Source organism: Cyphellophora europaea (genome assembly GCF_000365145.1).
Source record: "Cyphellophora europaea CBS 101466 unplaced genomic scaffold supercont1.10, whole genome shotgun sequence".
Classification (NCBI taxonomy): domain Eukaryota; kingdom Fungi; phylum Ascomycota; class Eurotiomycetes; order Chaetothyriales; family Cyphellophoraceae; genus Cyphellophora; species Cyphellophora europaea.
In genome coordinates, this window is record NW_008481798.1 from 1,020,779 (window position 1) to 1,043,080 (window position 22,302).

At 54.4% G+C, this 22,302-nt stretch overlaps 12 protein-coding genes and 1 non-coding gene across 13 annotated transcripts; 7 read left to right on the forward strand and 6 right to left on the reverse strand.

Moving 5' to 3' along the window:
* Positions 1 to 14: 14 nt before the first annotated feature.
* HMPREF1541_09485 (catabolic 3-dehydroquinase) lies at positions 15 to 494 on the reverse strand (the record flags this gene model as incomplete). Its single annotated transcript, XM_008714159.1, has 1 exon — positions 15 to 494. The coding sequence occupies one exon, from the start codon at positions 492 to 494 to the stop codon at positions 15 to 17; it is 480 nt and encodes a 159-aa protein (XP_008712381.1).
* A 725-nt stretch (positions 495 to 1,219) lies between these two features.
* HMPREF1541_09486 (uncharacterized protein) lies at positions 1,220 to 2,441 on the forward strand (the record flags this gene model as incomplete). Its single annotated transcript, XM_008714160.1, has 2 exons — positions 1,220 to 1,415; positions 1,588 to 2,441. 2 exons carry the CDS (start codon positions 1,220 to 1,222, stop codon positions 2,439 to 2,441), a joined length of 1,050 nt encoding a protein of 349 aa, XP_008712382.1.
* A 1,232-nt stretch (positions 2,442 to 3,673) lies between these two features.
* On the forward strand, positions 3,674 to 5,135 carry HMPREF1541_09487 (uncharacterized protein; the record flags this gene model as incomplete). Its single annotated transcript, XM_008714161.1, has 1 exon — positions 3,674 to 5,135. A coding segment is annotated over one exon (1,461 nt), but the record flags the coding sequence as incomplete, so codon positions are not given.
* Positions 5,136 to 5,900: 765 nt separating this feature from the next.
* Positions 5,901 to 7,318, forward strand: HMPREF1541_09488 (uncharacterized protein; the record flags this gene model as incomplete). Its single annotated transcript, XM_008714162.1, has 2 exons — positions 5,901 to 6,494; positions 6,548 to 7,318. The coding sequence occupies 2 exons, from the start codon at positions 5,901 to 5,903 to the stop codon at positions 7,316 to 7,318; spliced, it is 1,365 nt and encodes a 454-aa protein (XP_008712384.1).
* Positions 7,319 to 7,795: 477 nt separating this feature from the next.
* On the forward strand, positions 7,796 to 8,440 carry HMPREF1541_09489 (uncharacterized protein; the record flags this gene model as incomplete). Its single annotated transcript, XM_008714163.1, has 1 exon — positions 7,796 to 8,440. One exon carries the CDS (start codon positions 7,796 to 7,798, stop codon positions 8,438 to 8,440), a length of 645 nt encoding a protein of 214 aa, XP_008712385.1.
* Positions 8,441 to 10,606: 2,166 nt separating this feature from the next.
* On the forward strand, positions 10,607 to 12,224 carry HMPREF1541_09490 (uncharacterized protein; the record flags this gene model as incomplete). Its single annotated transcript, XM_008714164.1, has 3 exons — positions 10,607 to 11,084; positions 11,131 to 11,416; positions 11,498 to 12,224. The coding sequence occupies 3 exons, from the start codon at positions 10,607 to 10,609 to the stop codon at positions 12,222 to 12,224; spliced, it is 1,491 nt and encodes a 496-aa protein (XP_008712386.1).
* Positions 12,225 to 12,802: 578 nt separating this feature from the next.
* On the reverse strand, positions 12,803 to 12,919 carry HMPREF1541_09491. The gene has a single exon. It is a non-coding gene; the product is annotated as a tRNA-Arg (tRNA).
* A 387-nt stretch (positions 12,920 to 13,306) lies between these two features.
* HMPREF1541_09492 (uncharacterized protein) lies at positions 13,307 to 14,335 on the reverse strand (the record flags this gene model as incomplete). Its single annotated transcript, XM_008714165.1, has 1 exon — positions 13,307 to 14,335. One exon carries the CDS (start codon positions 14,333 to 14,335, stop codon positions 13,307 to 13,309), a length of 1,029 nt encoding a protein of 342 aa, XP_008712387.1.
* A 541-nt stretch (positions 14,336 to 14,876) lies between these two features.
* On the reverse strand, positions 14,877 to 16,220 carry HMPREF1541_09493 (uncharacterized protein; the record flags this gene model as incomplete). Its single annotated transcript, XM_008714166.1, has 1 exon — positions 14,877 to 16,220. One exon carries the CDS (start codon positions 16,218 to 16,220, stop codon positions 14,877 to 14,879), a length of 1,344 nt encoding a protein of 447 aa, XP_008712388.1.
* Positions 16,221 to 17,357: 1,137 nt separating this feature from the next.
* HMPREF1541_09494 (GTP-binding protein YchF) lies at positions 17,358 to 18,800 on the forward strand (the record flags this gene model as incomplete). Its single annotated transcript, XM_008714167.1, has 3 exons — positions 17,358 to 17,432; positions 17,486 to 18,043; positions 18,249 to 18,800. The coding sequence occupies 3 exons, from the start codon at positions 17,358 to 17,360 to the stop codon at positions 18,798 to 18,800; spliced, it is 1,185 nt and encodes a 394-aa protein (XP_008712389.1).
* Positions 18,801 to 19,262: 462 nt separating this feature from the next.
* Positions 19,263 to 20,021, forward strand: HMPREF1541_09495 (uncharacterized protein; the record flags this gene model as incomplete). The annotated part of the gene is made up of 1 exon (XM_008714168.1): positions 19,263 to 20,021. One exon carries the CDS (start codon positions 19,263 to 19,265, stop codon positions 20,019 to 20,021), a length of 759 nt encoding a protein of 252 aa, XP_008712390.1.
* A 186-nt stretch (positions 20,022 to 20,207) lies between these two features.
* Positions 20,208 to 20,929, reverse strand: HMPREF1541_09496 (uncharacterized protein; the record flags this gene model as incomplete). The annotated part of the gene is made up of 2 exons (XM_008714169.1): positions 20,208 to 20,439; positions 20,511 to 20,929. 2 exons carry the CDS (start codon positions 20,927 to 20,929, stop codon positions 20,208 to 20,210), a joined length of 651 nt encoding a protein of 216 aa, XP_008712391.1.
* A 212-nt stretch (positions 20,930 to 21,141) lies between these two features.
* On the reverse strand, positions 21,142 to 22,130 carry HMPREF1541_09497 (50S ribosomal protein L3; the record flags this gene model as incomplete). Its single annotated transcript, XM_008714170.1, has 2 exons — positions 21,142 to 21,284; positions 21,335 to 22,130. 2 exons carry the CDS (start codon positions 22,128 to 22,130, stop codon positions 21,142 to 21,144), a joined length of 939 nt encoding a protein of 312 aa, XP_008712392.1.
* Positions 22,131 to 22,302: the final 172 nt, after the last annotated feature.

The window sequence follows — 22,302 nt, forward strand, 5'->3', positions numbered from 1 at the left end:
GAACACGGCAGGAATCAAATGCCCTTCATTGGCCCATCACCGAACTTCCACGCCCAATACTCCAGCGCCGCGACATAGCCATACGCTCCAAGCCCAGCAATCACCGCCGTCGCCTTATCATGGAAATAACTGTGATGCCGCCAAGGCTCTCTGGAATGCACATTGGAAACGTGGCACTCAATAAAGGGAATGCTTACACCGAGCAGTGCATCACGGATTGCCACTGAGGTATGCGTGTAGCCTCCAGGGTTGATGACAATAGCGTCGACCCCCTCTTCACGAGCTTGCTGGATACGGTCGACAATTCCACCTTCATGATTGGACTGAAACGTGAGGATGTTAATGCCCAGCTTGGTACCGTGCTCTTTGATGGAGGCGTCTATCTGCGGGAGGGTGATGGAGCCATAGATATGTGGCTCGCGCGTACCGAGAAGATTGAGATTGGGGCCGTTGATGAACAGGATGGATTTGCCTGAAGCATTTTGATCGGCCATGGCTATATGGCGGGTTGCGGCGTAGCTTCAGGATCGTAGCGTGGCTAGCAGTTGTGTAAGTCGTGACGAGCTGACGATGCAATGATGCTAGTCCAAGCGAACGACTCTGGCAACGACGCTGCACCCTGTCGTGCTGTATGTAGCGTTCCTACTGTGAATATGAGATTGCTGGTTTCGAGGAGCGTCGGCGGGAGCATGAGTGGCTCTCAAATTTGGGGGGGAAAAAAACCACTTTTCCCAAAGCCGCCTGAACTCTTCACGACCGTCCAGACATGTCCGTCTCACGGCTCTCATCACAAGTGCGGAGAACCTCCCGCCACAACCCACCCGCTCCCCCGCCCCAACTCCACCCCCTCGTCGGCTAAGACCTCTTCCGCTACTTACTCACCTAGGCAGTTTCTAACGGTATTCCAGTCGAGTAACACAGTACAGTTATTCGATAACTCACATAGCGGAACCCTGAACCTTCAGGAGGCTTCCGTCCAGTAGCCGGCGATACCCGGTTAGGACCCTTTCCCGCTTGCTACAGTACTCCCCGTCAGGGAAATCCAAGGTCCTCGTCACTACCATTTGTCGTTTTAGTATCAAACCCACACCGGGCCTGACTGCACAGCGGAGTCTGAAGAAAAGTCAAGACCACCGCCACTCTACCCATCGGTCTACCCATCCAGTCAGTGTGGTAAAAAGCCTCGCCATTCCATCCCTTCGGGTAAACAAAGATAAAGATGTCCTCCTCTGCAGACTCGATATCAGACGGCGAGCTTGAGGATATCTACCGCTTCGCCATACAGCTAGGCAGGGATGCGGGACAGATGCTGCTGGACGGCCTGCAGCGGCGGCGGAGCCTGGGAGCCGAGGGGATGCCGGAGGCGCAAGTCGAGAAATTGAATGCGGTGGATATCGTGACGCAGACGGATCATGGTATGTTTTCTCTACCTTTTGCCTCTGCTTTCGTTTCTTGCGGGGGTTGTCATGTGTTCGTGATAATGGCCGCAGATACATGATGCGGGAGGGAAAAGAGGGCACGAGCATTGAGATTCGCGATCTTGGATGCAGTGCGTGGGCTAACGCTACGATTTCCTGCCGGGGCTAGACGTCGAAGCCTTCATCCACAAGTCCATTCGAGAGCGGTATCCTACGCATGAATTTGTGGGCGAGGAGACGTACTCTGCTGGCGCGACGCGCGACTACCTGGTGACGGACCGCCCGACGTGGATCGTCGATCCGCTCGATGGCACAGTCAACTATACGCATGGGTTCCCCATGTTTTGCGTCTCGATCGCGCTGTGCGTAGACCAGCGGCCCGTCGTGGGCGTTATCTACGCGCCGCTACTGCAGCAGTTGTTCTCGGCAAGGCGCGGGGGAGGGGCGTGGTTGAATGAGAGTACGAGTTTGCCGTTGCTGGGAGGGGGAATTGGGCCGTTGCCGAGGGAGGCGCCACGGAAGTGTCTGTTTGGGTGTGAGTGGGGAAAGGATCGCCGGGATCCGGAGACTGGGGAGGGGAATCTGGGGAGGAAGATCGAGAGCTTTGTGACTATGGCGATGGAGCCGAGAGGAAAGGGGGAAAGGGGTGGTATGGTGCATGGGGTGCGGAGTCTGGGAAGTGCGACGATGGATTTGGCGTATACGGCGATGGGAGCATTTGATATATGGTGGGAAGGCGGCTGTTGGGAGTGGGACGTTGCAGCAGGTATATGTCTGCTGCAAGAAGCGGGTGGTTTGGTAACGACGGCGAATCCACCGGTGAACTGGGAGGAGAGGTGGGGACCCGGACAGGGGGTGCCTGAGATCAGTCTCGGAGGAAGGTTGTACCTTTGCATTCGACCAGCTGTGGATGCTGTCGATGGTAGTGAGACGGGGAGGCAGAGTCAAGAAAGAGTAGTCAGGGAGGTATGGAAGCGGGTGAAGCGGCTAGACTACTCTAGACCAGGAGTAGAAGTGAGCTGATACCATTGGAGGAGAGTAGAACCGGGCCATCGTAAGATGCGTACAATGGTACACAAAGGTCGAGCTCCTAGCGGTCAAGCTCGTCGCGCCCTGGCGGGCTGCTGCCGTAAGCCCGGGGCATGTACGCGCTATAGTTATAACCGACTTGTCCGAAATGTGGCGCAGTGATGCCAAGTCATTGAACTCGAAGAGCCCAAATAAATACGATCCCAGCACGATGGAAAGGAGTGAGGCCATGACCTCAGCGTGCATCGGACCGTAGCGCTAAGTGACGGGTAAAGGCGCCGGAAGTGTGACAATGGCGGCGGACCCATTGTTGCTTAGGCAACGTGCTCGGGCGCGTTCAGCTAAACCCGGTAAACAATAGCTCGGGCATCGAATCACATGCGAGATTTGCTGCACCCGACTTTGCGAGACAACGTGGCTACCTATTTGACGGTTCTACGTGCATTGAATCAATGCAGGACCGTTCGTAGCAGCAAGCCGGTGCCTCACGCTGCAGTGGGCGGTGTGAAGGGAGTCCTGGTAACGGCTGCAAGAAGCAAGGAGGGGATAATCGTCCTCCAATCGTAGTCGGAAAGACCCTGGATTTTCGGATGCTGCGACTGTGACTGGTGGGATATGGGGATATGTTTTTCTATCACGACTGGACTGGCCACGAGCGTAGCTTGTCGTAGTTTCGGCTGTAAAGTAGTTGTAGCCAAACATCTATCGATTCCATTCTCTTCGCGGCGCCTCCAGTTTTTGATCTTGTTCGAACAAACACGAAGATGCAATCAGAGTGCTGAGGTGAGAAATTGCACTGTTCGTTGGGCAGTATTCATCCTGGTCGCGAGCTAGCGGCGTGGCTTCCCCGAGAGCAGAGGGCCTTCTAGCGGCAACCCAAACAGTCTACCGTCCTCGACCCCAGCCTACGGCAACTCCTCCCTGCCAAACGGCAGATCCTGTCACAGTTTCTGCCTGCGCCGATTTCAACTTCTCAATTCTCTTCCAAGAACAATTCAAATCGACTTCACCAAATCCCAAAGCCCTAGCCACGAATCCATGAGCTTGAGATCGTCAGCCTCAAACACCACAGAATCTTTGTCTCCACCGCGCTGTTCGCTCAACGTCATCCTTGCAGTGTCAAACTGCATTGATAATGAAGCATAGAAAAATACCACAACGGCCACCAAACACAAGTTTTTGCCCGCTGAAATAATCAATCTTATCCTCCTCGAGAGCTTGCTCTCATGGAGCCACCGCCTCCGCCGCCACCTCCCCACGGAGACAATGCCTCAGGCGGCAAGCGCGGTGGTGGCCTTCCAGACGGCAAATATGACATCTTTGTCATTCCTCCCTCGTCGGCCGGCTCCGGCTTCCTCTACCTCCCGTCACTTCAAGTCAACCGAAACAGCTTCATCGCTGGTGCCGTCTGTATGTTTCTGGTTGGAGTAATATGGAACACAACTGTCCCAGTCGTCAAATCCTGGTTCCACGATACTATGGCCGGTGGAGGGTCAGGCGTCATGTTTCTACTCATGGCCGTTGGAGTTGTTGCATGGGCTCTCGGTAAGACACAGGCTGAATCCACGCATCCTGACAGCTCGTCGAAGGGTGGTCCCGGAGCCGCACCAAACTTCAACTCTCAGCCGGCTGGTGGTGCCGCGCCTCCTCCCAACGCTGCTCCACCACCGCCCAAATCATCCTGGCAACGACCGCAGCCGCAGGCCAACCCTGGCGCGAAGTCGGGCTGGGAGAAAGCAAGAGAAGAGACTCGGAAGAAGGAGGAGGACCGCAAGAAGGCTGAAGATGCAAAGAAGCGGGCTGAAGAGTTGGAGAAGCGGAAAGCCGAGCTTGAGAAAGAGCGTCAGAGGATTCGCGAGAAGGACTTGCGGGAGAGACTTGAGCGCGAGCGGAAAGAGCGACAGGAGAAGGAGGCCAAAGATGCGAATGCCGCGAAAGCTGCACGAGCTGCTGCAGCTCCTACGCCAAAGGCATCACCTCCCAAGCGACCGCCTATGCCATCTGCTCGGACTGAAGACGATGACGCTTACTCTTTCCGACCCTATGACAGACCGAAGCACAAGGCCAACTCAGCCGCGTCAATGTACTCGGAATCGTCGTACGCACCTTCTCAGAGCACAGCTCGCACGACTCCTCCGCCCTCGTTCAGCGGCCCATACACCACCAAGGATCCTGATAAGATCATGATCAAAGGAGTCTTCCGGTTCAACAACGCCTTCATGAGGACACCAATCTCCCAATTGATTTCCGGGCAGAGACCAGTGACGGATGGACTCATTCTGCGGATCACCACCGAGGGTCTCTTCATCGACGACGACCGACGTAGCGAGCCCCAGCGAGAGTGGGATGTCAAAGCCTGGACCATGAAGTTAGTCGAGGTATGGTGCTCCAATTTCTTATGTTCGACATCTCCCCAGCACTCAACTTCTCTTGATCATAGACACAGTGCTCAAACTCTTGCTGATTTTACTGCAGAGCTGCGAAATGGCCGGCATACATCTCCTCCGCGCTACGATTCGAGACCAAGAAGGCAAGAAGTATGTCTTTGTCATTCCGCAAAGCGAAGGCTGGAAGGTCGCTGTCGGTCTGCAAAGGCTGCGAAGGGGCTCAATAGTGCAGTCTTTGGGAGTTGCAGGTATGCCTCAGAACGAAGCGAAGGCGCTGCTCGAGAACTTGGGCTACATTTGAATGTTTGACTAGCATTCCACCAAAAGTCATCAGGAATGTGGTACTGCACGATTGTTGGAAAGCGTTGATTGACAGCATACTAGCGACGCATCAGCGATGGCGTTTTGTTACATTCGTTTAGCAGAGCTGGTGTAGCATGGGCGTGTCGACTTGGGCAAATGGGAGTTGCTAAGCAAAGGTGATGAGTATTGACAGATATCCAGAAGACTATGCATTTTGCATAATCCCATGCAGCACTCGAGCCAGATATGGCAGATGAGATGAGCATTGCACATAGTAATCGGCCACGACTGAATGGAAACCATTTGGATCCCCTTCTCATGCTCGGCTATGCGACCATGCAACACCGCTCTTGATACTCGTGAACAGGTACATCGGCGACATCGAATGGGTGGAGAGATATCTTGCCGCCTTCCCCGCAGCGGTCGCCAACCACCTCCAGCTCTTAATCCCGTCCATTAAAATGGCGCTGCATCAGGACCGGGAAAGGATGTTCCTTCGGGCCATTCATACCGCTTAACGGCACCCCCGATCCATGACTAAGGTGATAAGGCCATTGCTGCTAAACCTCATTTCCCATCTTCTTTTCACGTCTGCCTGAATACTACCTCCCGCCTCCGTTGAGAACCCCTCGCTAACCACAGCTTCTGACGTATTGATGCGTGTCTAGCGACGACACTTTTCGCTGGATAATCCCAGGCTCCAGGATTTATCAACGTATTCGTCGTTGTGGCTTGAGGATCCATCACCCGGCCATTCACCATCATGACTTTGAAGAAGAAGCCCATTCCGCGCAGTTACGAAACCTTTTCGTCATCTTCGGAGCCATCAGACAACTCCAGAACTTCAAACTCTGACAAGACCAGAATATCCGCTGGCATAGAGGCACAACGGCTTGCCTCCCAAGGTCTTTGGAGTGACAACTACATCAACCGGACTCCGCTCGCAAACGCTTCGGAAATGGGGACAGAGGCAGAAGCCTTCTCCCGCGATGAGGATCCGGCGGACCCTCCTCCCATTTATACGCCGTCGGAGACGACGGCCTCCACACCACCTTCGCCCGTTGTTGCCCGTTCCCAACCTCAACCAGTACGTGAACCCAGGTCTTCTCCGGAAGACGTTGCCTACCCTGCCATTCCGGAGGAACCTCAAGAAGAAGTCCCCAGCTCCGACCCATATGCATCTTCGCCTCTACTGGAGCGTGCACAGCCTGAGCCAGATGTCCAGCCCAGGCGATGCTCTAGGAGGGGTAATGGCCAGTGCAAAGACCGCAGACGGCGCTTCAGGAGGGTGTTCTGGTTCTCTTGTGCTCTAGCACTTTGCTTGTGGTTGATGCTCCCAGCTTTGATAGGGGATCGGGTATTGCTGCTCCGTCTTGACATTGCTATGTGCGACTGACTTGTATTGACTAGGCCGGCACTCGTGGACCACATTGGCACCATCGACCTTCAGGCGATCTAGACAAGTCTCCTTTGCCAGCATGGCCGAACCCAGGGCGTGAATACCGCCGACACGAAACCTCAAGCCCAATATCGGGTACTTTCAAGCTCTACGATCTGCTTGATCTTTCGACTACGTCGGGAAGTATCAATGTCAATATCGAGCCACAAGCTGGCGAAAAAGATGCAGTCTTGAGAATCAGTTCGACGTCCGGCTCGGTTCGTGTCAACATGGGTAGGGGCATCATCCCGTGGCTACCCTCGAGCGACGAAACCAATCGCACGTTTCAGACAACAATCAAGACCCAGTCGGGCAGCGTTCGTGGCAGCATCGTTGCCGGTAATGGCGGCTTGACCAGCGTTGAGACTGCCTCTGGGTCCATCACGCTCACCATACATGCTCTCGACCTTGGATCTCGAGGAAAGACAAGCAATCTCGAGACCATCAGTCAGTCCGGCAGCCAATCGCTCGTTGTAGCATCGTCCTCTGCTCATGACCTCCGCAACCTCGAGTCCAGGCACCTTGTCCACGGTAGCGCGAGTCTTCAGATTCAGTACCCCAGGCGCTGGATGGGAAAGCTGCGCATGCGCAGCCTTGGCAGTGGTAGCATGCGTGCGTCGGGAAGTGGTCTTCATTTCGAACAGGATAGCAACCGCGAGAAGCTTGCTTGGCGTGGAGACGGCGATTTGGAAGAGGTGGGCATTACTTTGGAAGGCAGTGGCTCTGCCAGGTTTGCTTGTTGAAATGGTGAGAAGTAGTGATTATAGGGCCTCGCTGTTGGTTCCGTCTGGACGGAAGGGAAGAGCACACAGTCCCTCGTCCGCATGTGTTTACGATGTGATGATTGACGGCGTTTATGAGCAAAGTGATAGGCGGTGCCACCATCGCGGGAGCGGGCTGTACACCTCGTTTTCTTGTTATAGGATCACAAATACACAACCGCTTTAACCTGTGCTGCAAACCTCGTCACTGGTTCATCATGGCCGCCGTCAGCCGGCGCGATGTATTCTGCAAACGGCTTAGCGTCTTTCCCGGTTGTGCTTGCTCTCTTTTCTCCACAAAATTTTGGAGCGTCCGTGGACGCAGCGCAGCTCGCGCATCTTTCGAAGCCCTGAAAGCGTCCATAATCTATCACGATCAAATCATCTGCGTTCATTTCGTGTGTGTACACATTTAGCTGCGTTTTCATTTCCCTCTACAGTCCTCAAGTCCTCGACGCCATGTCCTGGTTCACCTCTCTGTTCTCTGCACAGCCCTCGAGCACATCTTCTCCATCCGTGCCCGAGCCTGCACACGCAAAGAGATTACTCGAAGAAAAAGCACCACAGACTCCCTCGCCAGGCGCTACACGACCCTCACAGATCAATGAAAATTCTCATCCGCCCTCCACCCTGGAGCCTCAGCAAAACCCCCGACAGAACCGTAACGCCGTCATCTTCTCCGCCGGCCTCGCCTTCTTCGCCTTCTCCATGCTCATCACACGCAGAGCATTCGTGCGCCGCCGCCTCAGTGCCAATCCGGCGTTCTACACCAACGGCCCGGCGCATCACGAGGCACAGGCAGCAAAGGTGAGTGGGCCGCTAGAGGCTGTCGAGGCCCTCACTATCGCAACCGTGAATGTGCTGAGCGTTACTATGATGGCGACGGGCGGTGCGCTCTGGTACCTGGACATCAATAGTATGCAAGACGCGAGGACGCTTCTCAGAGGTGGACTAGGAGTGGACGGTACTGGCCGAAGTGAACAACAAGCAGAAGAGGAGTTTGAGGAGTGGATGGCGAGCACGCTGGCGAGGAAGGAAGCTAAGGTCGAAGCAAAGGGGAAGGTTATGGCCGAGGTGGAGCGGGTCCGACGGGAGGGCCGATGAGTGAAGCACGAACAGTGTTGTTTCGCAAGACAGCAACGGGGCCCCTTCGGCGAAGTGATGCTGGGAATCCCAGTGATGAGTGACATACTTGTTGCGAGAGCAGTAGCTGTGGAGTGCTCAGTTGGTCCTCGGCAGCGAATACTGTTCTCCCTCAGGGCTTGTTCAGCGAAGAATGTCGATTGGCATATCCCAGATCAGACCTGCCCGGCTCTGGCCATCACGCCTCCCGGCTACACATCAGCCACTTTGTGCAGCCGAAGCAAAGCTCTCCACGATCAAGACGAGTGATACTCGAGTGGTTGCTTGAGTTAAGAACCGAGAAGCCGTGTATTTGATCCCTTCTATGCACGAGCCATGCCAGGGAGGAGAAGTCCAACGAGCATTTTTGGCCCAGAACGATGAACAGCTCAATTGAATGACCGGACTGTCCACAGGTGTACTTGAAGCCCATAGGGCACTGCTGCGAGGCCTCGTATTGTCACTGTCACTACGGTCTCAGGACTTTGGGGCACCGCTGTCGACCCAAGCACCGTCACGGCCACCGGTTTACGTCTCAGCAGTGATCTGTGAAGCATACTACCGAAAAATCCTTTCCCAGCTCCAATAAACACCAATGTGATACCTGTTTCCATTCTGATCAGGCGTCGAAGGTGAAACTCCAGATCAGCTAGCAGCAAACACAGCTTGTTGCTGTACGACCCTTTGCACCTGATTGACTACGATCTTCCTTCTACAGCTTTCACTTTCGCTACAGGCCGATCTCACGAATTGGTTGCCATCTTTTCCTTTTGCTACATGTCGTTGACTGCTCGCTGACGTAGTTGACGGCTAGCCAGACAACGGCAGCGACCAGCTGCCTTCGCCACGATCGTTGGGGGTGTGCGAAGTCGACGCTGCAATATTCCAAGCGACACAGTCCGCACGGGTCAGTACGCCTTCACGACGTTTGCATCAAACACTTTCGTTGATCTGTTCTTCATCCTCCTGCCCACGAGCCTTTGCTCTCATGTCTCCGCTACCATCCTCTTCTTACCAAGATCAGTCAAGGATATCACCATGCCTGAAGCCAGCTCAGACTTTTCCAGCATCATCATTGACGACAGCTCTCTCGCTTTGGCTGGGACTCGCCCCGGCCCTTTTGACGACAGGTTGGGCTGGCTATGGGCCACGCTGGGCATCCTGTCTGTGATTCTGGTCGTTGTCCTCATCTCCTATCTTGTTTACTATTTGGAGAAAAATCGCTGCAGCGATGGAGGCTGCGAGACGTGTGACGATGAACACAATGCGGACCTGGACGAGCAGTCGAGTTCAGAGAAGAAAGCAGACGACGCTGAGACTGCCCACCGATAATCACACGGCTGCAAGTTCATCGCAGCCAGCTTGGAGAGGTGTGCAAGCGATGGCAATTGACGACACTTCCGCGCTAGCCATATGGTCGTCAGTGGTTCGGGGGTTTTTTTTCAAGACATCAGCGGCCTGGCCGTGAAACGAATCTAAGACAACCAGCACAACGGCTACTCCAGCCATGTATCTCTACAGAGACCTGACCAGCATCCTGGCGAGCGAGTATCCCACTTCTTGACCAAATGACCAAATGACCAAACTTGAACAAGCTACGTATCTCTTCACTGAATCCTTCACGATTCTCATGTCAAGACTCCGCTTTACCATACTGATTGGCATCAATATCAAATCAATGTAATCCTGAATATATCTGTCCTCAACCAGCGGCGTCTCCACCATGCATGAGACTATGGACCCTGGGACAGCTTTTGTAATGCACAACAGCGTCATCAGCGAGTCACCAAAATACTTCTTTGCTCACTCCGCTGTCAGAAGGGTTCCCCGTTGATATTGATAAGCTTGAAATTGACAGCGCCACGGGCTTGGTGCCCGGAAACCAGTTCCGTAGGCGCTAGATCTGCCCCCACAACTGACAGGCGCCCCGACAGAATCCCATATGAGATCGACGATCTGTGCAGCCGACCCCAGAGATTACCCATGATCTCACCCAGATTCAACTTATGTGCGGGTAACCATCTTGCATAGTAATCCCTGGCTTGCCTAGACGGGCCTTATTAGGCTTTCTCAGGCTAACACGACAGTCATCTCTGCCTTTCCCATACATTTCGTCGCTCAATCTGTTAACGGGTGTTCATCGATGCCATGCCTCTCCGCTACGACGCCTCGCCCGACGACGAGGAGCGCCCGTTCCTCCACCCGGACAACGCCAGTTTCCACTCCAATGACGGCCATGATTCGTCCTCGAAGCAGATCGACTTCGCCCAGGACGACCCCGAGAACCCGCGTGCTTGGCCGAATCGACAGAAGCTCACGAATGTCGGCATCATCGCCTTGATGGCCGTTCTCTCGCCGTTGGCGTCGTCGATGTTCACGCCCGGGATCAGCCAAATCGCCCGGGATTTCAATGCTAGCGAGCAGGAGGTCATTGCAACGACGACGGGATTCGTGATCATGCTTGGTCTAGGGCCCTTAATTCTTGCGCCATTTTCGGAGACCTTTGGACGGAGACGGGTGTATATCGTTTGTTTTTCGGTTTTCACGCTGCTGCAGATACCTACGGCATTGAGTCCTAACGTCGCGACGTTGATCGCGGTGAGGACTATTAGCGGCTTGTTTGGCAGTACGCCGTCCTCTCCCTCCTCTTGAACTTCCACTGACAAAGCAAGGCGTCGGCATTGCCAACGGCGGCGGTACAATCTCCGACATGTATCCCTCCTCTCAACGCGCTGGTATCTTTGGCTGGTATCTCCTTGGTCCACTCCTCGGCCCGACTCTTGGACCTCTGATCGGCGGCGTCATCGTCACTCGCCTGGGCTGGCGCTGGGTATATTGGGTTCTTGCCATCGTTTGCTTCATCAACACCGCCGTCGGCGTCATTTGGCTGCGCGAAACCTATGCGCCCGTACTTCTTGCGCGGCGTAAGAGAGCGCTGCTCGAAAAGCACACTTCTCGGTCCCGCGGCGGCGCCAATGGCAACTACTCGGAAAGCGATCCGCTGCTAGACGGCACTCACGGCGAGACCACCCCTAGCAGAGATCCTGGCTTCTGGTTCGAGGGCGAGGATCTCCGACCCCTGCACATCAAGCTATTGGCCTCTCTGAAGCGGCCCGTCAGCATCTTCATGCAGCCCATCGTCTTCACCATGTCGCTATACCAGGCCATTATCTTCGGCACGACTTACAGCATCTACACCAATATGCAATCCATCTTCTCCGCTCCCCCCTACAACTTCGACTCCGAGCAAGTCGGCCTGCTCTACCTCGGGCCCGGCATCGGCTTCCTAACCTCCGTATGGTTTATCGTCCCGCGCATCGACACCGTCTACAACCACCTGACCCGAAAGAACGACGGCGTCTCCATGCCCGAATACCGCCTCCCCCTCGCCAATATCGGCTCCGTCCTCATCCCAGTCAGCCTCTTCGGCTTCGCGTGGACCGTCGAGTACAGGCTGCACTTCATGGTCCCGATCGTAATCTCCTTCTTCTACGGCATCGGCCAGGTCGTGATCCTGAATACCGTGCAGAACTACTACATCGACAGCTTTGAGAAGTACGCGGCCAGCGCGATCGCGGGCGGGAGCGTTTTTCGCAGTGTCATGGGTGGCATCGTGCCGTTGTTCGCGCCCATGATGTTTGAGAAGCTGGGTTATGGCTGGGGGATTAGTGTTTTTGGACTTCTGACCGTGCTCATTGCGCCGAGTCCGCTGCTGTTCTGGCGCTATGGGCCGGCGTTGAGGAAGAGGTTTCAACTTAAGGTGTGAGAAGGGGGAGGGGAGGATATCTGACCTGTGGCATTTTTCGGGCAGCAAGGCGTTAGGGTGTTCGCGCTGTGCATAATTTGGTTGGCTTAGCGCGAAGATCCACGGTCAGTGGTTGCAGCGTCTATACTTGTACAGTTGAACCAGATGGCTTAATATACAAGAACCGAGTTTTGCATGCTGGTTTGTTATCGTTTTGCTTCGCAACATCCAAAGCGCCAAGATTTCACTGCCTGATGCTGTTGAATCTCTGCAACAGATCTATCCCAGGTAAAGCATTGCCCACCCAGAGCAGACGCCACAGCAACTGCATCAGCCCATATCAGCCAGACTCGCAACCTGAAAGTACGCATCTATGGAATGTTCTTCCTTCTCGGTCCCCAGCGCTGTCCGCCCTCGCCATACCCTTCCCTTCCCCGCACCCACCTGAAGCGAAAAAATTCGAACCTACCCTGACTCACCAGCACCGCTCCTCTTCTTCCCTGACTCAACAGCGCCGCTCCTCCCTCTTCTTTGATCACTAAATTCCTCAGAGGGTGCCAAAAATTCAAAAAGAAACAGCACATATACCATAGAACGACCACCCTACGTGGGACTCGAACCCACAACCTTTAGATCCCACCCACTCATTGAGTAGTTTGGGGACGCCTAAAGCGTGTAAATAGAAGTCTAACGCGCTACCATTGCGCCAGCAGGGCCTGGTCACAGGAGACAACTATTGAGGTTGCCAGAACGTTGAAGTTGGTCGCTCGTAGAAATGTGCGAGATTTTGCAAAGGATATTCCACGTACGCAAACTATAGAGTATTTTTGAAATCACGTGATGCCTGGAAGCCTGCAATGATCCTGGATATGCCTCAAAAGGGCCCATTAGGGGAGTAAGAGGGGGTTCCGGCAAGACGAAGACGCTGGGAATTTGTTGAGTATGTGAAGAGATCTGGCCAACGTGACATTAGACGTGTGGACTGGGTTCTCACGACCCAATTGAGTCTATCACTCCCGTACTTCTAAACAAGATCTAAAGACCAAAAAACCAGACATGCCATCTCTCACGTTCTACTTCGGCTCCACAGGCTCCGTCCCATCTTACATCCGCCTCCCCTCCGGCGCCTGCCACCAACTCCCCTCGAACCTTCCCCATCCGCCGTCACACTCGCCACTCAGGCGCAGCTCATGCACCACCATCTCAAACGTCCCCTGCGGCGGCGTCTTCCCCTGACAGACATTCCCGCCCATCGCAATATTCAACAAGACCGTCCACTCCTTCATGCGTCGGAACCCCTTGGGGATCTCGCACTTCATGACCGGCCGCCCGTCGATCCACCATAGATACCTGCCGCGGCCGCTCGCGTCATCTTGATCCCACGCAAATTCATATTTGACGGCGCGCCGGCCCAGGTCGGGGATGGGCGTGTCCACGACACGGTGCTTGTCGTTGTCTTGGGGCGTGAAGTGCCCCCAGTGCAGGCACGTGTGGTTTGTAGGGTCAGCGTTCCAGCTCTCGCCCACGTCGACCTCGCCTTCGTGCGGCCAGCCGAAGGGCTCGGATGGCAGCAGCCAGAAGGCGGGCCAGATGCCGGGCGCGCTGGGGTTGTTGATGGTGGCGGTCAGGCAGCCGCGGGGGCGGTCGAGGCGTTGGCGGGACACGAGGCGCGCCGAGGTGTAGCGTGTTGCTGGGTTGGGGTCTGAGGGGTTGGAGACGGCGCGCAACACGAGTTTGTTGTTGGGCGTGTAGAAGGAGTTGTCGTTGCTGGAGGTGTAGTGCTGGAGCTCGTTGTTGCCCCAGCCGTTGTCGCCGTTGCCGATCTTTTGGTCCCAGTCTTCCGAGACGGCGCGGGAGGCGTGGAGGGTGGGCACCCAGTAGTCAGTGGGGTTGCCGGATTGGGGTTGTTGCTGTGGTTGTGGAGGATTAGGAGGTGGAGAGCCTGGGTGCTGGCCTTGAGGTGGAGGAGGGCCCCATTGTTGAGGAGGCGGTGGGTATTGACCTTGAGGGGGAGGGTAGTAGGATTGTTGTTGAGCTCCGGGATAGCCTTGCTGTGGTTGCTTGGAACCGCCGAAACCGATGTCCTTCTTCAACTCATCGAATTTCTTTTCGAGAGAATCGAAAAGGCCCATTTTGGCGAAGTGTGATGGCAAGCCGAGCACTAGATCGAGACTATTAAGATTGAAAGCTCAGTGGAAGGCTCTTAAGTCTTAAGAGCGGATGGCGGCTCGGGACGATTTTTTCCGCTGTCACTATGCCCCGTGATGAATATGCACGCGGCTCTTAGCGATGTGTTGGCAATTTGGTTGGCCGAGCAAGCTCCAAAATGGCCACGGCGAAGCTCGTCCAAGATGGGTATCCGGAAAAGCGGCGGTGAAGCTAGCTGGCTGCTTCTGCCAGCTACCAGAGCGGTTATCCAAGAGTCTACTTAAGGGACGGGTAAGGAGTCTAGCTGTGGAAGCCTGGAGCTATATCAATCACAGGAACAATCAGGCTGCTGACCCGATATGTAAGGCCGAGAACTACTGGACGTTGTTGGGCAAAATGTTAAACGAGCCTTGGCATCAGGCAGTGCTTTGGTAGACTCGACATGATGAACCGAAGTTTCAATTGAAATATGTGTGAATAGCGACAGATTACATTTGATGCCAAACGCATCGTCTCTTGATCGTCTCAGTAGCCAAATGTGACCTTGAACATGTTGAATTTCTGGTTTGGACCCTGGGAGAAATATATTTCTTTGTGTGACCCGCCAGGGGAGTACTCCGGATGAGCATGGCTTCCGTAGCCGTTCCAGCCAGACAACAGTGGGTATTCAACGGACCAAGGTCCGTAAGGAGTGTCAGAAGTGTACATATTGGTGAAGCTCATGTACACATTGCAAATGATGGTATACTTTTTCAAGTAGTTGTTGTAGAAGGCCGATCCATACACAGAACATCCGAACTGGCCGCCTGGATTGGCGGTGGTCATGCCGTATTTGTCGTCGGTTTTGCCGGGTATCCCAGCACTCCATTCGGTGGCACTGCCATACTCGAGGGATTCGTATTTGGTGCTGTCGAAGACATCATCAGAAGCATGAACGCGGCTAACAGTGATCTTGGAAGGCCCTCCCATGGAGTAGATGTATATATAGTCACCATCGCGCATGATGGCGAGCAAGCCCATCTCGACAACATCGGGACCCGTCAGAAGCGGACCCATACGCGTAGCCACGGGTTGCGTGTCTCCAAGAGTAATGGCGGCCACGACATTACCTTGGTCGTTAAAAGACCCATCGGGAGCACCTCGCCAGATCTGTCGAGCATACGCAACGCCATGGGTATCGTTGATAGCAGCCACGTTTGATGTGTCCATTCCCCAACTGGTCTGCGGTTTCTGAGGTTGCGCGTCGCCAGCCCATGCCTGAAGGAAGTCATTGTTGTTCACATGAGTCACGCCGTCAGTATTGATAGTCATAACGTCGTCAGTACCATAGAATGCCGGACCCATGGCAAACCCACAGACCGTGTAGTCGGGGGTGCACATCATGTCACCGCAGTTCCAGATGACCTTCCCTCCAAGTTTGCTGCTTCGGCACTTGTCACCCATCAAGTTCTTGGTAGCCAGGTCTCCCGTGTAGCGGATGTCTCCAACGTACTCGATATGCCATTTGCTGCCGTTGTCCGCTTTCCATTGTTGACCCGAGGGTGGTAGCGCTCCCGTGGGTAAATTCCCTGCTACGGGTGTTGTTTTCGAGGCTGCTGGTGTCGCGTAAGAACTTGCGGTTGTCGTAGGTGCTCCCAAGGTTGCAGTCGGGGCAATGCCTGTCACGGTCGAAACTGGCTTCAAGCTTGCAGTGCTTGCACTAGGTGGAAACACGGTCCATGTCCCATCAGGCCGCAAGCAATGAGCTGTCCCGTCCTTGTTGAAGTTGCACCAGTCAGGTATACCGTTGCCGTCCAGGTCCAAGGGTCTTGCAATAGCGAACGACGTATAAAAGGAGAGTAAGAATGTACAGAACAATACGGGATACATCGTGAAGGAAAAGGAATGGCAGCAGCACCAGGCCGCGGTACTGTAGACCAAATGAACGTGGTAGAACTCAGAAGGAATGATTGGAAAGCAAAGATGGTAACAGTATATCTGCGGTCAACCTATCTATACATGGCGGATTTGAGGGGGTTGTTCCTGGACCAGGGTAGATCCAGCACTAATGCCCAAATTGCAGGATATCAGAGCGGGAGCGTGGGAATCACCTCACGACGTATACCCCGGCCATTTCAGTCGACGCTATAGCTGTCGAAGGACGCTATAGTCTTGCATAGCTGTGAGGTGAGATCGCATTGGCCGACTCCATGGTTGCATCGTGCATACATCACATGTAGCCTCGGCAGGACGTTGGATAGAAGTTCGACAGTGCTATCCAGAGTACAGGAGAGGCGGCGGCTTCGATTGAGAACTTGATCAGGTATTCCGACCATCTGTTTGCTAAGCATATTGGTATGAGTTCTCGGCCGCTGTCAGAAAGATCGCGACCCACAAGCATGGGTTGTTGTTGCTTTAGACGCTGGATTAAGGGTTGGGGTGTGGCTCATTGGCCCTGGTCAGTAAGCGTTTCAAGTTCTCCTGGAACACGCGGGGCACTCAAGTCCCAACCTTACCGCCGCAAAAGCCTGGTAGCTTGAGGCTGGACTGCAACCCTGAGCGTCTGCACAAGGCGATCGGGTCATCTTAATAATGATAGAGTGACATTGCAGACCTCGACGTTGAGCCCAGGCCAAAGGGTGTGGGACTCGGTCTGTGGTAGCTTTGCGGGAGAGGTTGTTCCAGGCCGGAGTAGGCTTGGCATAAGTCGCAAAAGTTTCTGAAGAATTGCAGCTCTGCTGCGCTCTGTTTGACAGGCGCAATTGCCGTGTTGCCCACAACCGTGTTGCGAGCAAGACACTGCTGCAGAAAGCATCACGATCTAATAGCTTCAAGAGGCTCCGACCTCCTTCACTCAACACGTCTCCTCCAGCTCGTACCTGGCTCCGCTTCACTTCTACCACCCACTTTTCAATCTTCGCAGCCGGTCCTGCCCTTCAGCCTTGTGCAGGTTTCATACGTCTCTCAACATCCCCCTTCCTCTCTCAGTCTACTCAGCGTCGATTCTACGCAAAGCGCAAAGGAAAAATGCCTCCTAAAAAGGCCGTCAAGGAAGAGAAAGTTCTTTTGGGTCGACCAGGAAACAGCCTGAAGAGTGGTATCGTATGTAGGGCCTACCAATGGAGAAATCTAGAATAGAAACTAACGTCGCGCAGGTTGGTCTAGCTAATGTTGGAAAGTCAACACTCTTCCAATCCATCACCAAATGTACATTAGGCAACCCCGCCAACTTCCCATATGCCACCATCGACCCAGAAGAATCGAGAGTGCTTGTGCCTGACGAGCGATATGACTGGCTATGCCAACACTATAAGCCAAAGTCAGAAGTGCCTGCTCACTTGACAATTTACGACATCGCTGGTTTGACGAGAGGATCCTCTACTGGTGCTGGTCTTGGCAATGCCTTCTTGTCACATATCCGGGCGGTCGATGCCATCTTCGAGGTTGTACGGTGTTTTGACGACGCCGAAATTACCCATGTCGAAGGCGACGTCGACCCAGTGCGCGATCTGGACATCATCAAAGGCGAGTTGATTGCAAAGGATATCGAGTTTACCGAGAAGGCGAAAGAGGCCATCGGCAAACTCACACGACGAGGTGGTCAGAGCTTGGAGATGAAGAAGCTGAAAGAAGAGGAGGCTACCATCGAAAAGATCCTGCAGTGGCTCAAAGATGGCAAAGAAGTTCGGAAAGGTGACTGGACGCCCAAGGAGGTAAGTTTCGCAGGTTCCTTTTCTTTTCCACCATTCTATGATGAACAAGGGCCTAGGCCCGATATAATCCCAGCTCGTCGATGCTATCCCACCAAAAACAACGCTCGGGATAGCAGTGAGATGAAGTCCAATCTGAACAACACATCACCACGTTTGAATTCTATCGGTTGAGCTTGTGAGCTTCGCGCTGACACAAACTCAATAGGTCGAAGCCATTAACACTCTCTTCCTTCTCACCGCCAAACCTGTAGTCTATCTCATCAATCTTTCTGAAAAAGATTTCATTCGCCAAAAGAACAAGTACCTTCCCAAAGTCATGGGTTGGCTCAAAGAGCACGCTGAAGGCGATCCGGTCCTACCGATCTCGATCGCATTTGAAGAGCGTCTTACACTTATGGCCGATGACGCGGCTGCTGAGGAGGAGTGCAAGAAGCTCGGCGTCAAGTCTGCCCTTCCCAAGATTATCGTCACCATGAGGCAAGCTCTCAATCTTGCTTCGTTCTTCACCACAGGCACCGACGAAGTGAGACAATGGACAATACGAAAGGGTACCAAAGCGCCTCAAGCAGCCGGTGTCATCCACACCGACTTTGAGAAGACATTCATCCAGGCTATTGTGTACAACTTTGCCGTTCTGAAAGAAACTGGTGATGAAGCGGGTGTCAAAGCTGCCGGCAAGATCCTGACCAAGGGCAAGGATTATGTTGTGGAAGACGGCGACATTCTTCTGATTAAAGCTGGTGCTGCCAAGGCTTGAGCAGCTTGACAGATCCTCCTTCGAACCAGATCATCGGTCAAATATCGTAGCATGTTCAATCCAGGCACATGCTTCACGAAACCTAGCCTATGCCTGAACTCAAACAGATAAAAAACAAGCATGAAGGCTCTTCTGATCCTCCGACCCCTCGTGACCAGCCCATCTAAGAGTAAAGTCTGCTGCATATTGTCCTGTCATCCGTAGCACGAAAATGCATGTGCGCGCCCATCCCCGCGACGCCTTTTCCGACGCCTGATTCGCCGCCTCGCCGACGTCACTCCCCTTCGCAAAACCCAAAACCCGGCAGCAATGCACGGCTCTAGGCTTCTTGCCAGTTTGCTTGAACAAACACAACCCCGAACTCTGTCACCCGCCCTCGCCTCACCCTCCCATCCCCGCACCAAACACGTCCAACAACCCCTCCAAACGGTCCCAACCGTAAAAACACACCTGAGCCTCAGCATGCCCACCTCCAGCAGCGCCAGCGTCGGCGCCAGCGCAACCTCCAACCTCAGATCCGCAACCACCACGCACCTCCGCAAAACCTTCAAGTACCCAGCCGACGAAGATGACACCTCCATGGACGCCGACCGCGACGAACTCGACGAAGAAGAGCAAGACACGCTCATCACGGACCTCGCTTCCTCCAACGCCACCACCAATGAATTCTACGTCCGCACTTTCACCGTGCTGCCCCTGCTCGCGTGCCTGCCGTTCCTGTACTTTTTGGTGCTGCGCCCGCACCGTCTGACGGTCCTGCCGTGTCTGCTGGCGCTGACGAGTCTGGGCGCGAGCGCGTTTGTCATGGGGTTCGTGCCCCTGGAAGGGGTGGATTTTGGTAGCGATTCTGCTGGGGCAGGCGGTGGCGAGGGAAGGGGTGGGTTGTCTGACATCGCGCACGCGCAGGCTTCGCGGCGGCGGGCGGCGGTGGCGAGTCGCGGGGGGCAATTGGGCGTGGAATTGCCGTTTAGTGTGCCGGTTGATGTTGGGGGGCCGGTTGTTAGGTGGATGGGCGTCTTGAATGGCGGGGCGCCGGCAATTTTGGTGGTGTTTGCGGTGCTGCTTATGGATGCAGACGGGGTAGGGCAGGGGTTTTGGCTGTTGTTGCTGCTGCCGGCTCTGATGGCGGCGGTGGTGGCGGTGGTGAGGGCGGCGATGAGAGAGATGGAGAGGGGGCTACGGGAGCTAGGGGGATTGAGGTATGGGTATAAGGGGGCTTGACAAAGGGTGTGGGATGGCCAGGGGTAGAGATTGGAGACGATAGGATTTGTATTTGAGGTACGGGAAGCTAATCTACTAGTGTTCGACGGGTAACTCGTCAAGAGGTGAATGAAACGACCTTTTGAACTTCTACGCGCCCCATTGGTAAACGAGCAAGGCTCAAGCCCGCGAGCTCCACGTCTGCCTCTACAGCAGCAACATCAAACCAGCCGCCGCCAGGATCAAGGCAACATTACTTGCCGGCCCGGCGCTATTGTTGGCGGCTGACTTCCTCGTTTCACTCGCACTCGCACTAACGCTGGTGGACGAGCTGGTCGGCTTGTCATGGACAACACCACCATTGACGGCGTCAGGGCTCTTCACATCCGCCTTCTTTGCGTTCTCCTTGTACTGCTTCAGCGTCTGGTCGGATCCGGATCTATCGTTACTGTTAGCACAACTTCCTGTTGACTTCCTCACCTCGTGATTGCAGAGATGGTTGTGACTTACACGGAGTTGATAACCATGCTCTGCCCGCCCTTGCAGTGCTCGCCCGAGCTACAATACAGCCACATTGGATCCGTCCCATTGAGACGCATGCTGAACATCTGAGACGCCTCGTCCTTTCCGCTTGCCGTGAAGAAGCCTGTAAAGATACCGCTGCTGCCGTCGATGGGTTGGCAAGGCTTGTCGAAGGAGGATTGCGCAACACTGTGGTTCGAGGCGTAAAAGTGGAAGTTGATTAGGTCGCCTGGGCTGGCAGTCAGAGCATCAGGGTCAAAGTTGAGTCCATTGGAGCCGACTTTGACTTCGTGCGTGTACGTGGCGGGGGTGCCGGTTGTGGCGGTGGATGATGTAGAAGTGGAAGATGAGTCGTCGGCGTAGGCAATGACGGCAAAGGTGGCCGCAGCGAGGATGAAGGAGCGCATCTTGTCAGTAGATCTGGGTGAATAGACTATGAAAGTGAAGTGATAGAAGGATTTGACATATCTACAGAGATGCTGCTCGCTGTTGGAGATGAGAAGACAACGAAGAATGGCCAAGGCGTGGTTGCGGCGACGCGAGATATGGGAATGTCGTCGCCGTCTGTGCTTTCCTTTGTGCTTCTGTTATACAATGGCCGGCTATGCCGCGCTCTGGTCTAGGCCGACGCAGGGGCCGCCATTTCTGTTTTAGCATCCTCGATTTGAGAAGGATTGATAGTTATCGAGGGGACTTCGGGCCAGGATTTCTTGAGAGCGTCCTGCACCATGACAATGCAGCCTTTGGGACCACTGACGGCGCCTGAAATAATCGTCAGTACAAAGAATTGATCAGCGCACAGGCGGACTTACCTTGTACAACCAGGAGACCCTGCTCAGCATCGCTTTGTAGGACTTTGACGTTTTGAACAGTATTCCTCTGACCACCCATGTTGCCGGCCATCTTTTTCCCGGGATAGACACGACTGCCACCACCCTGGCCCTGACCGGCAGAACCCATGCTTCTGTGAGTTTTTGAAACACCATGCGATCTGTCTTGACCGTGCATACCCCATCTCTTCATGACACCTTGCCAACCCTTGCCTTTGCAGTTGGATCTGGTATCAATGAACTGGCCCGGATGGAACCAAGTCGCTGGAATGAGCTCGCCGACTGGCAAAAGACCGCTCTGATCCTTGACTCTGAACTCATGGAGGTGTCTCTTCGGGCTGACGCCCTGCACAGAGTAATGGCCTAGCATAGGCTTCGAGACGTTCTTCTCATGGACGGTGCCGCTTCCGACACATACGGCAAAGTAGCCATTCTTTTTGACCGTCTTGTGACTGACAACTTGGTTTCGGTCAAATTGTAGAACCGTACATGGCACTCGCTTCCCGTTTTCGTCGTAGACGGCGGTCATGCCCTTCTTGATGGCCATGGCGCCTGTCCGCAGGGGCAGCGTATCAGCTAACTCCCTCCTTTTGTTTGCAGATGCCTGGCTGGCCAACAGGGACTTAGGGTGGAATCGATCATGTCGAGGCCCGTCTGTAGACTTGATGCCGAAGGATCTCTTCTGAATCGTACTGGCTTGAGATCGAAGGATTGATCGAGGGAGGAGAAAGGGAGGTGGCAGAGGAATGGCGACGAGCGTCGCAGCTCCACGCGACATGATGAACAGACAAGCCTCGACTGAGAGAGTCAGAGACAGGATGCTATCGTACAGCACCCCTAAAAGTGCTACGGAGCAGACGATACTGATCAAGGTGCTCTCCCGGATGCGCTCTACATTGCTGCTTGCTCCAAAATTTTGGCTTGGCGCGAATGGTGGAGCTTCCCCCAAT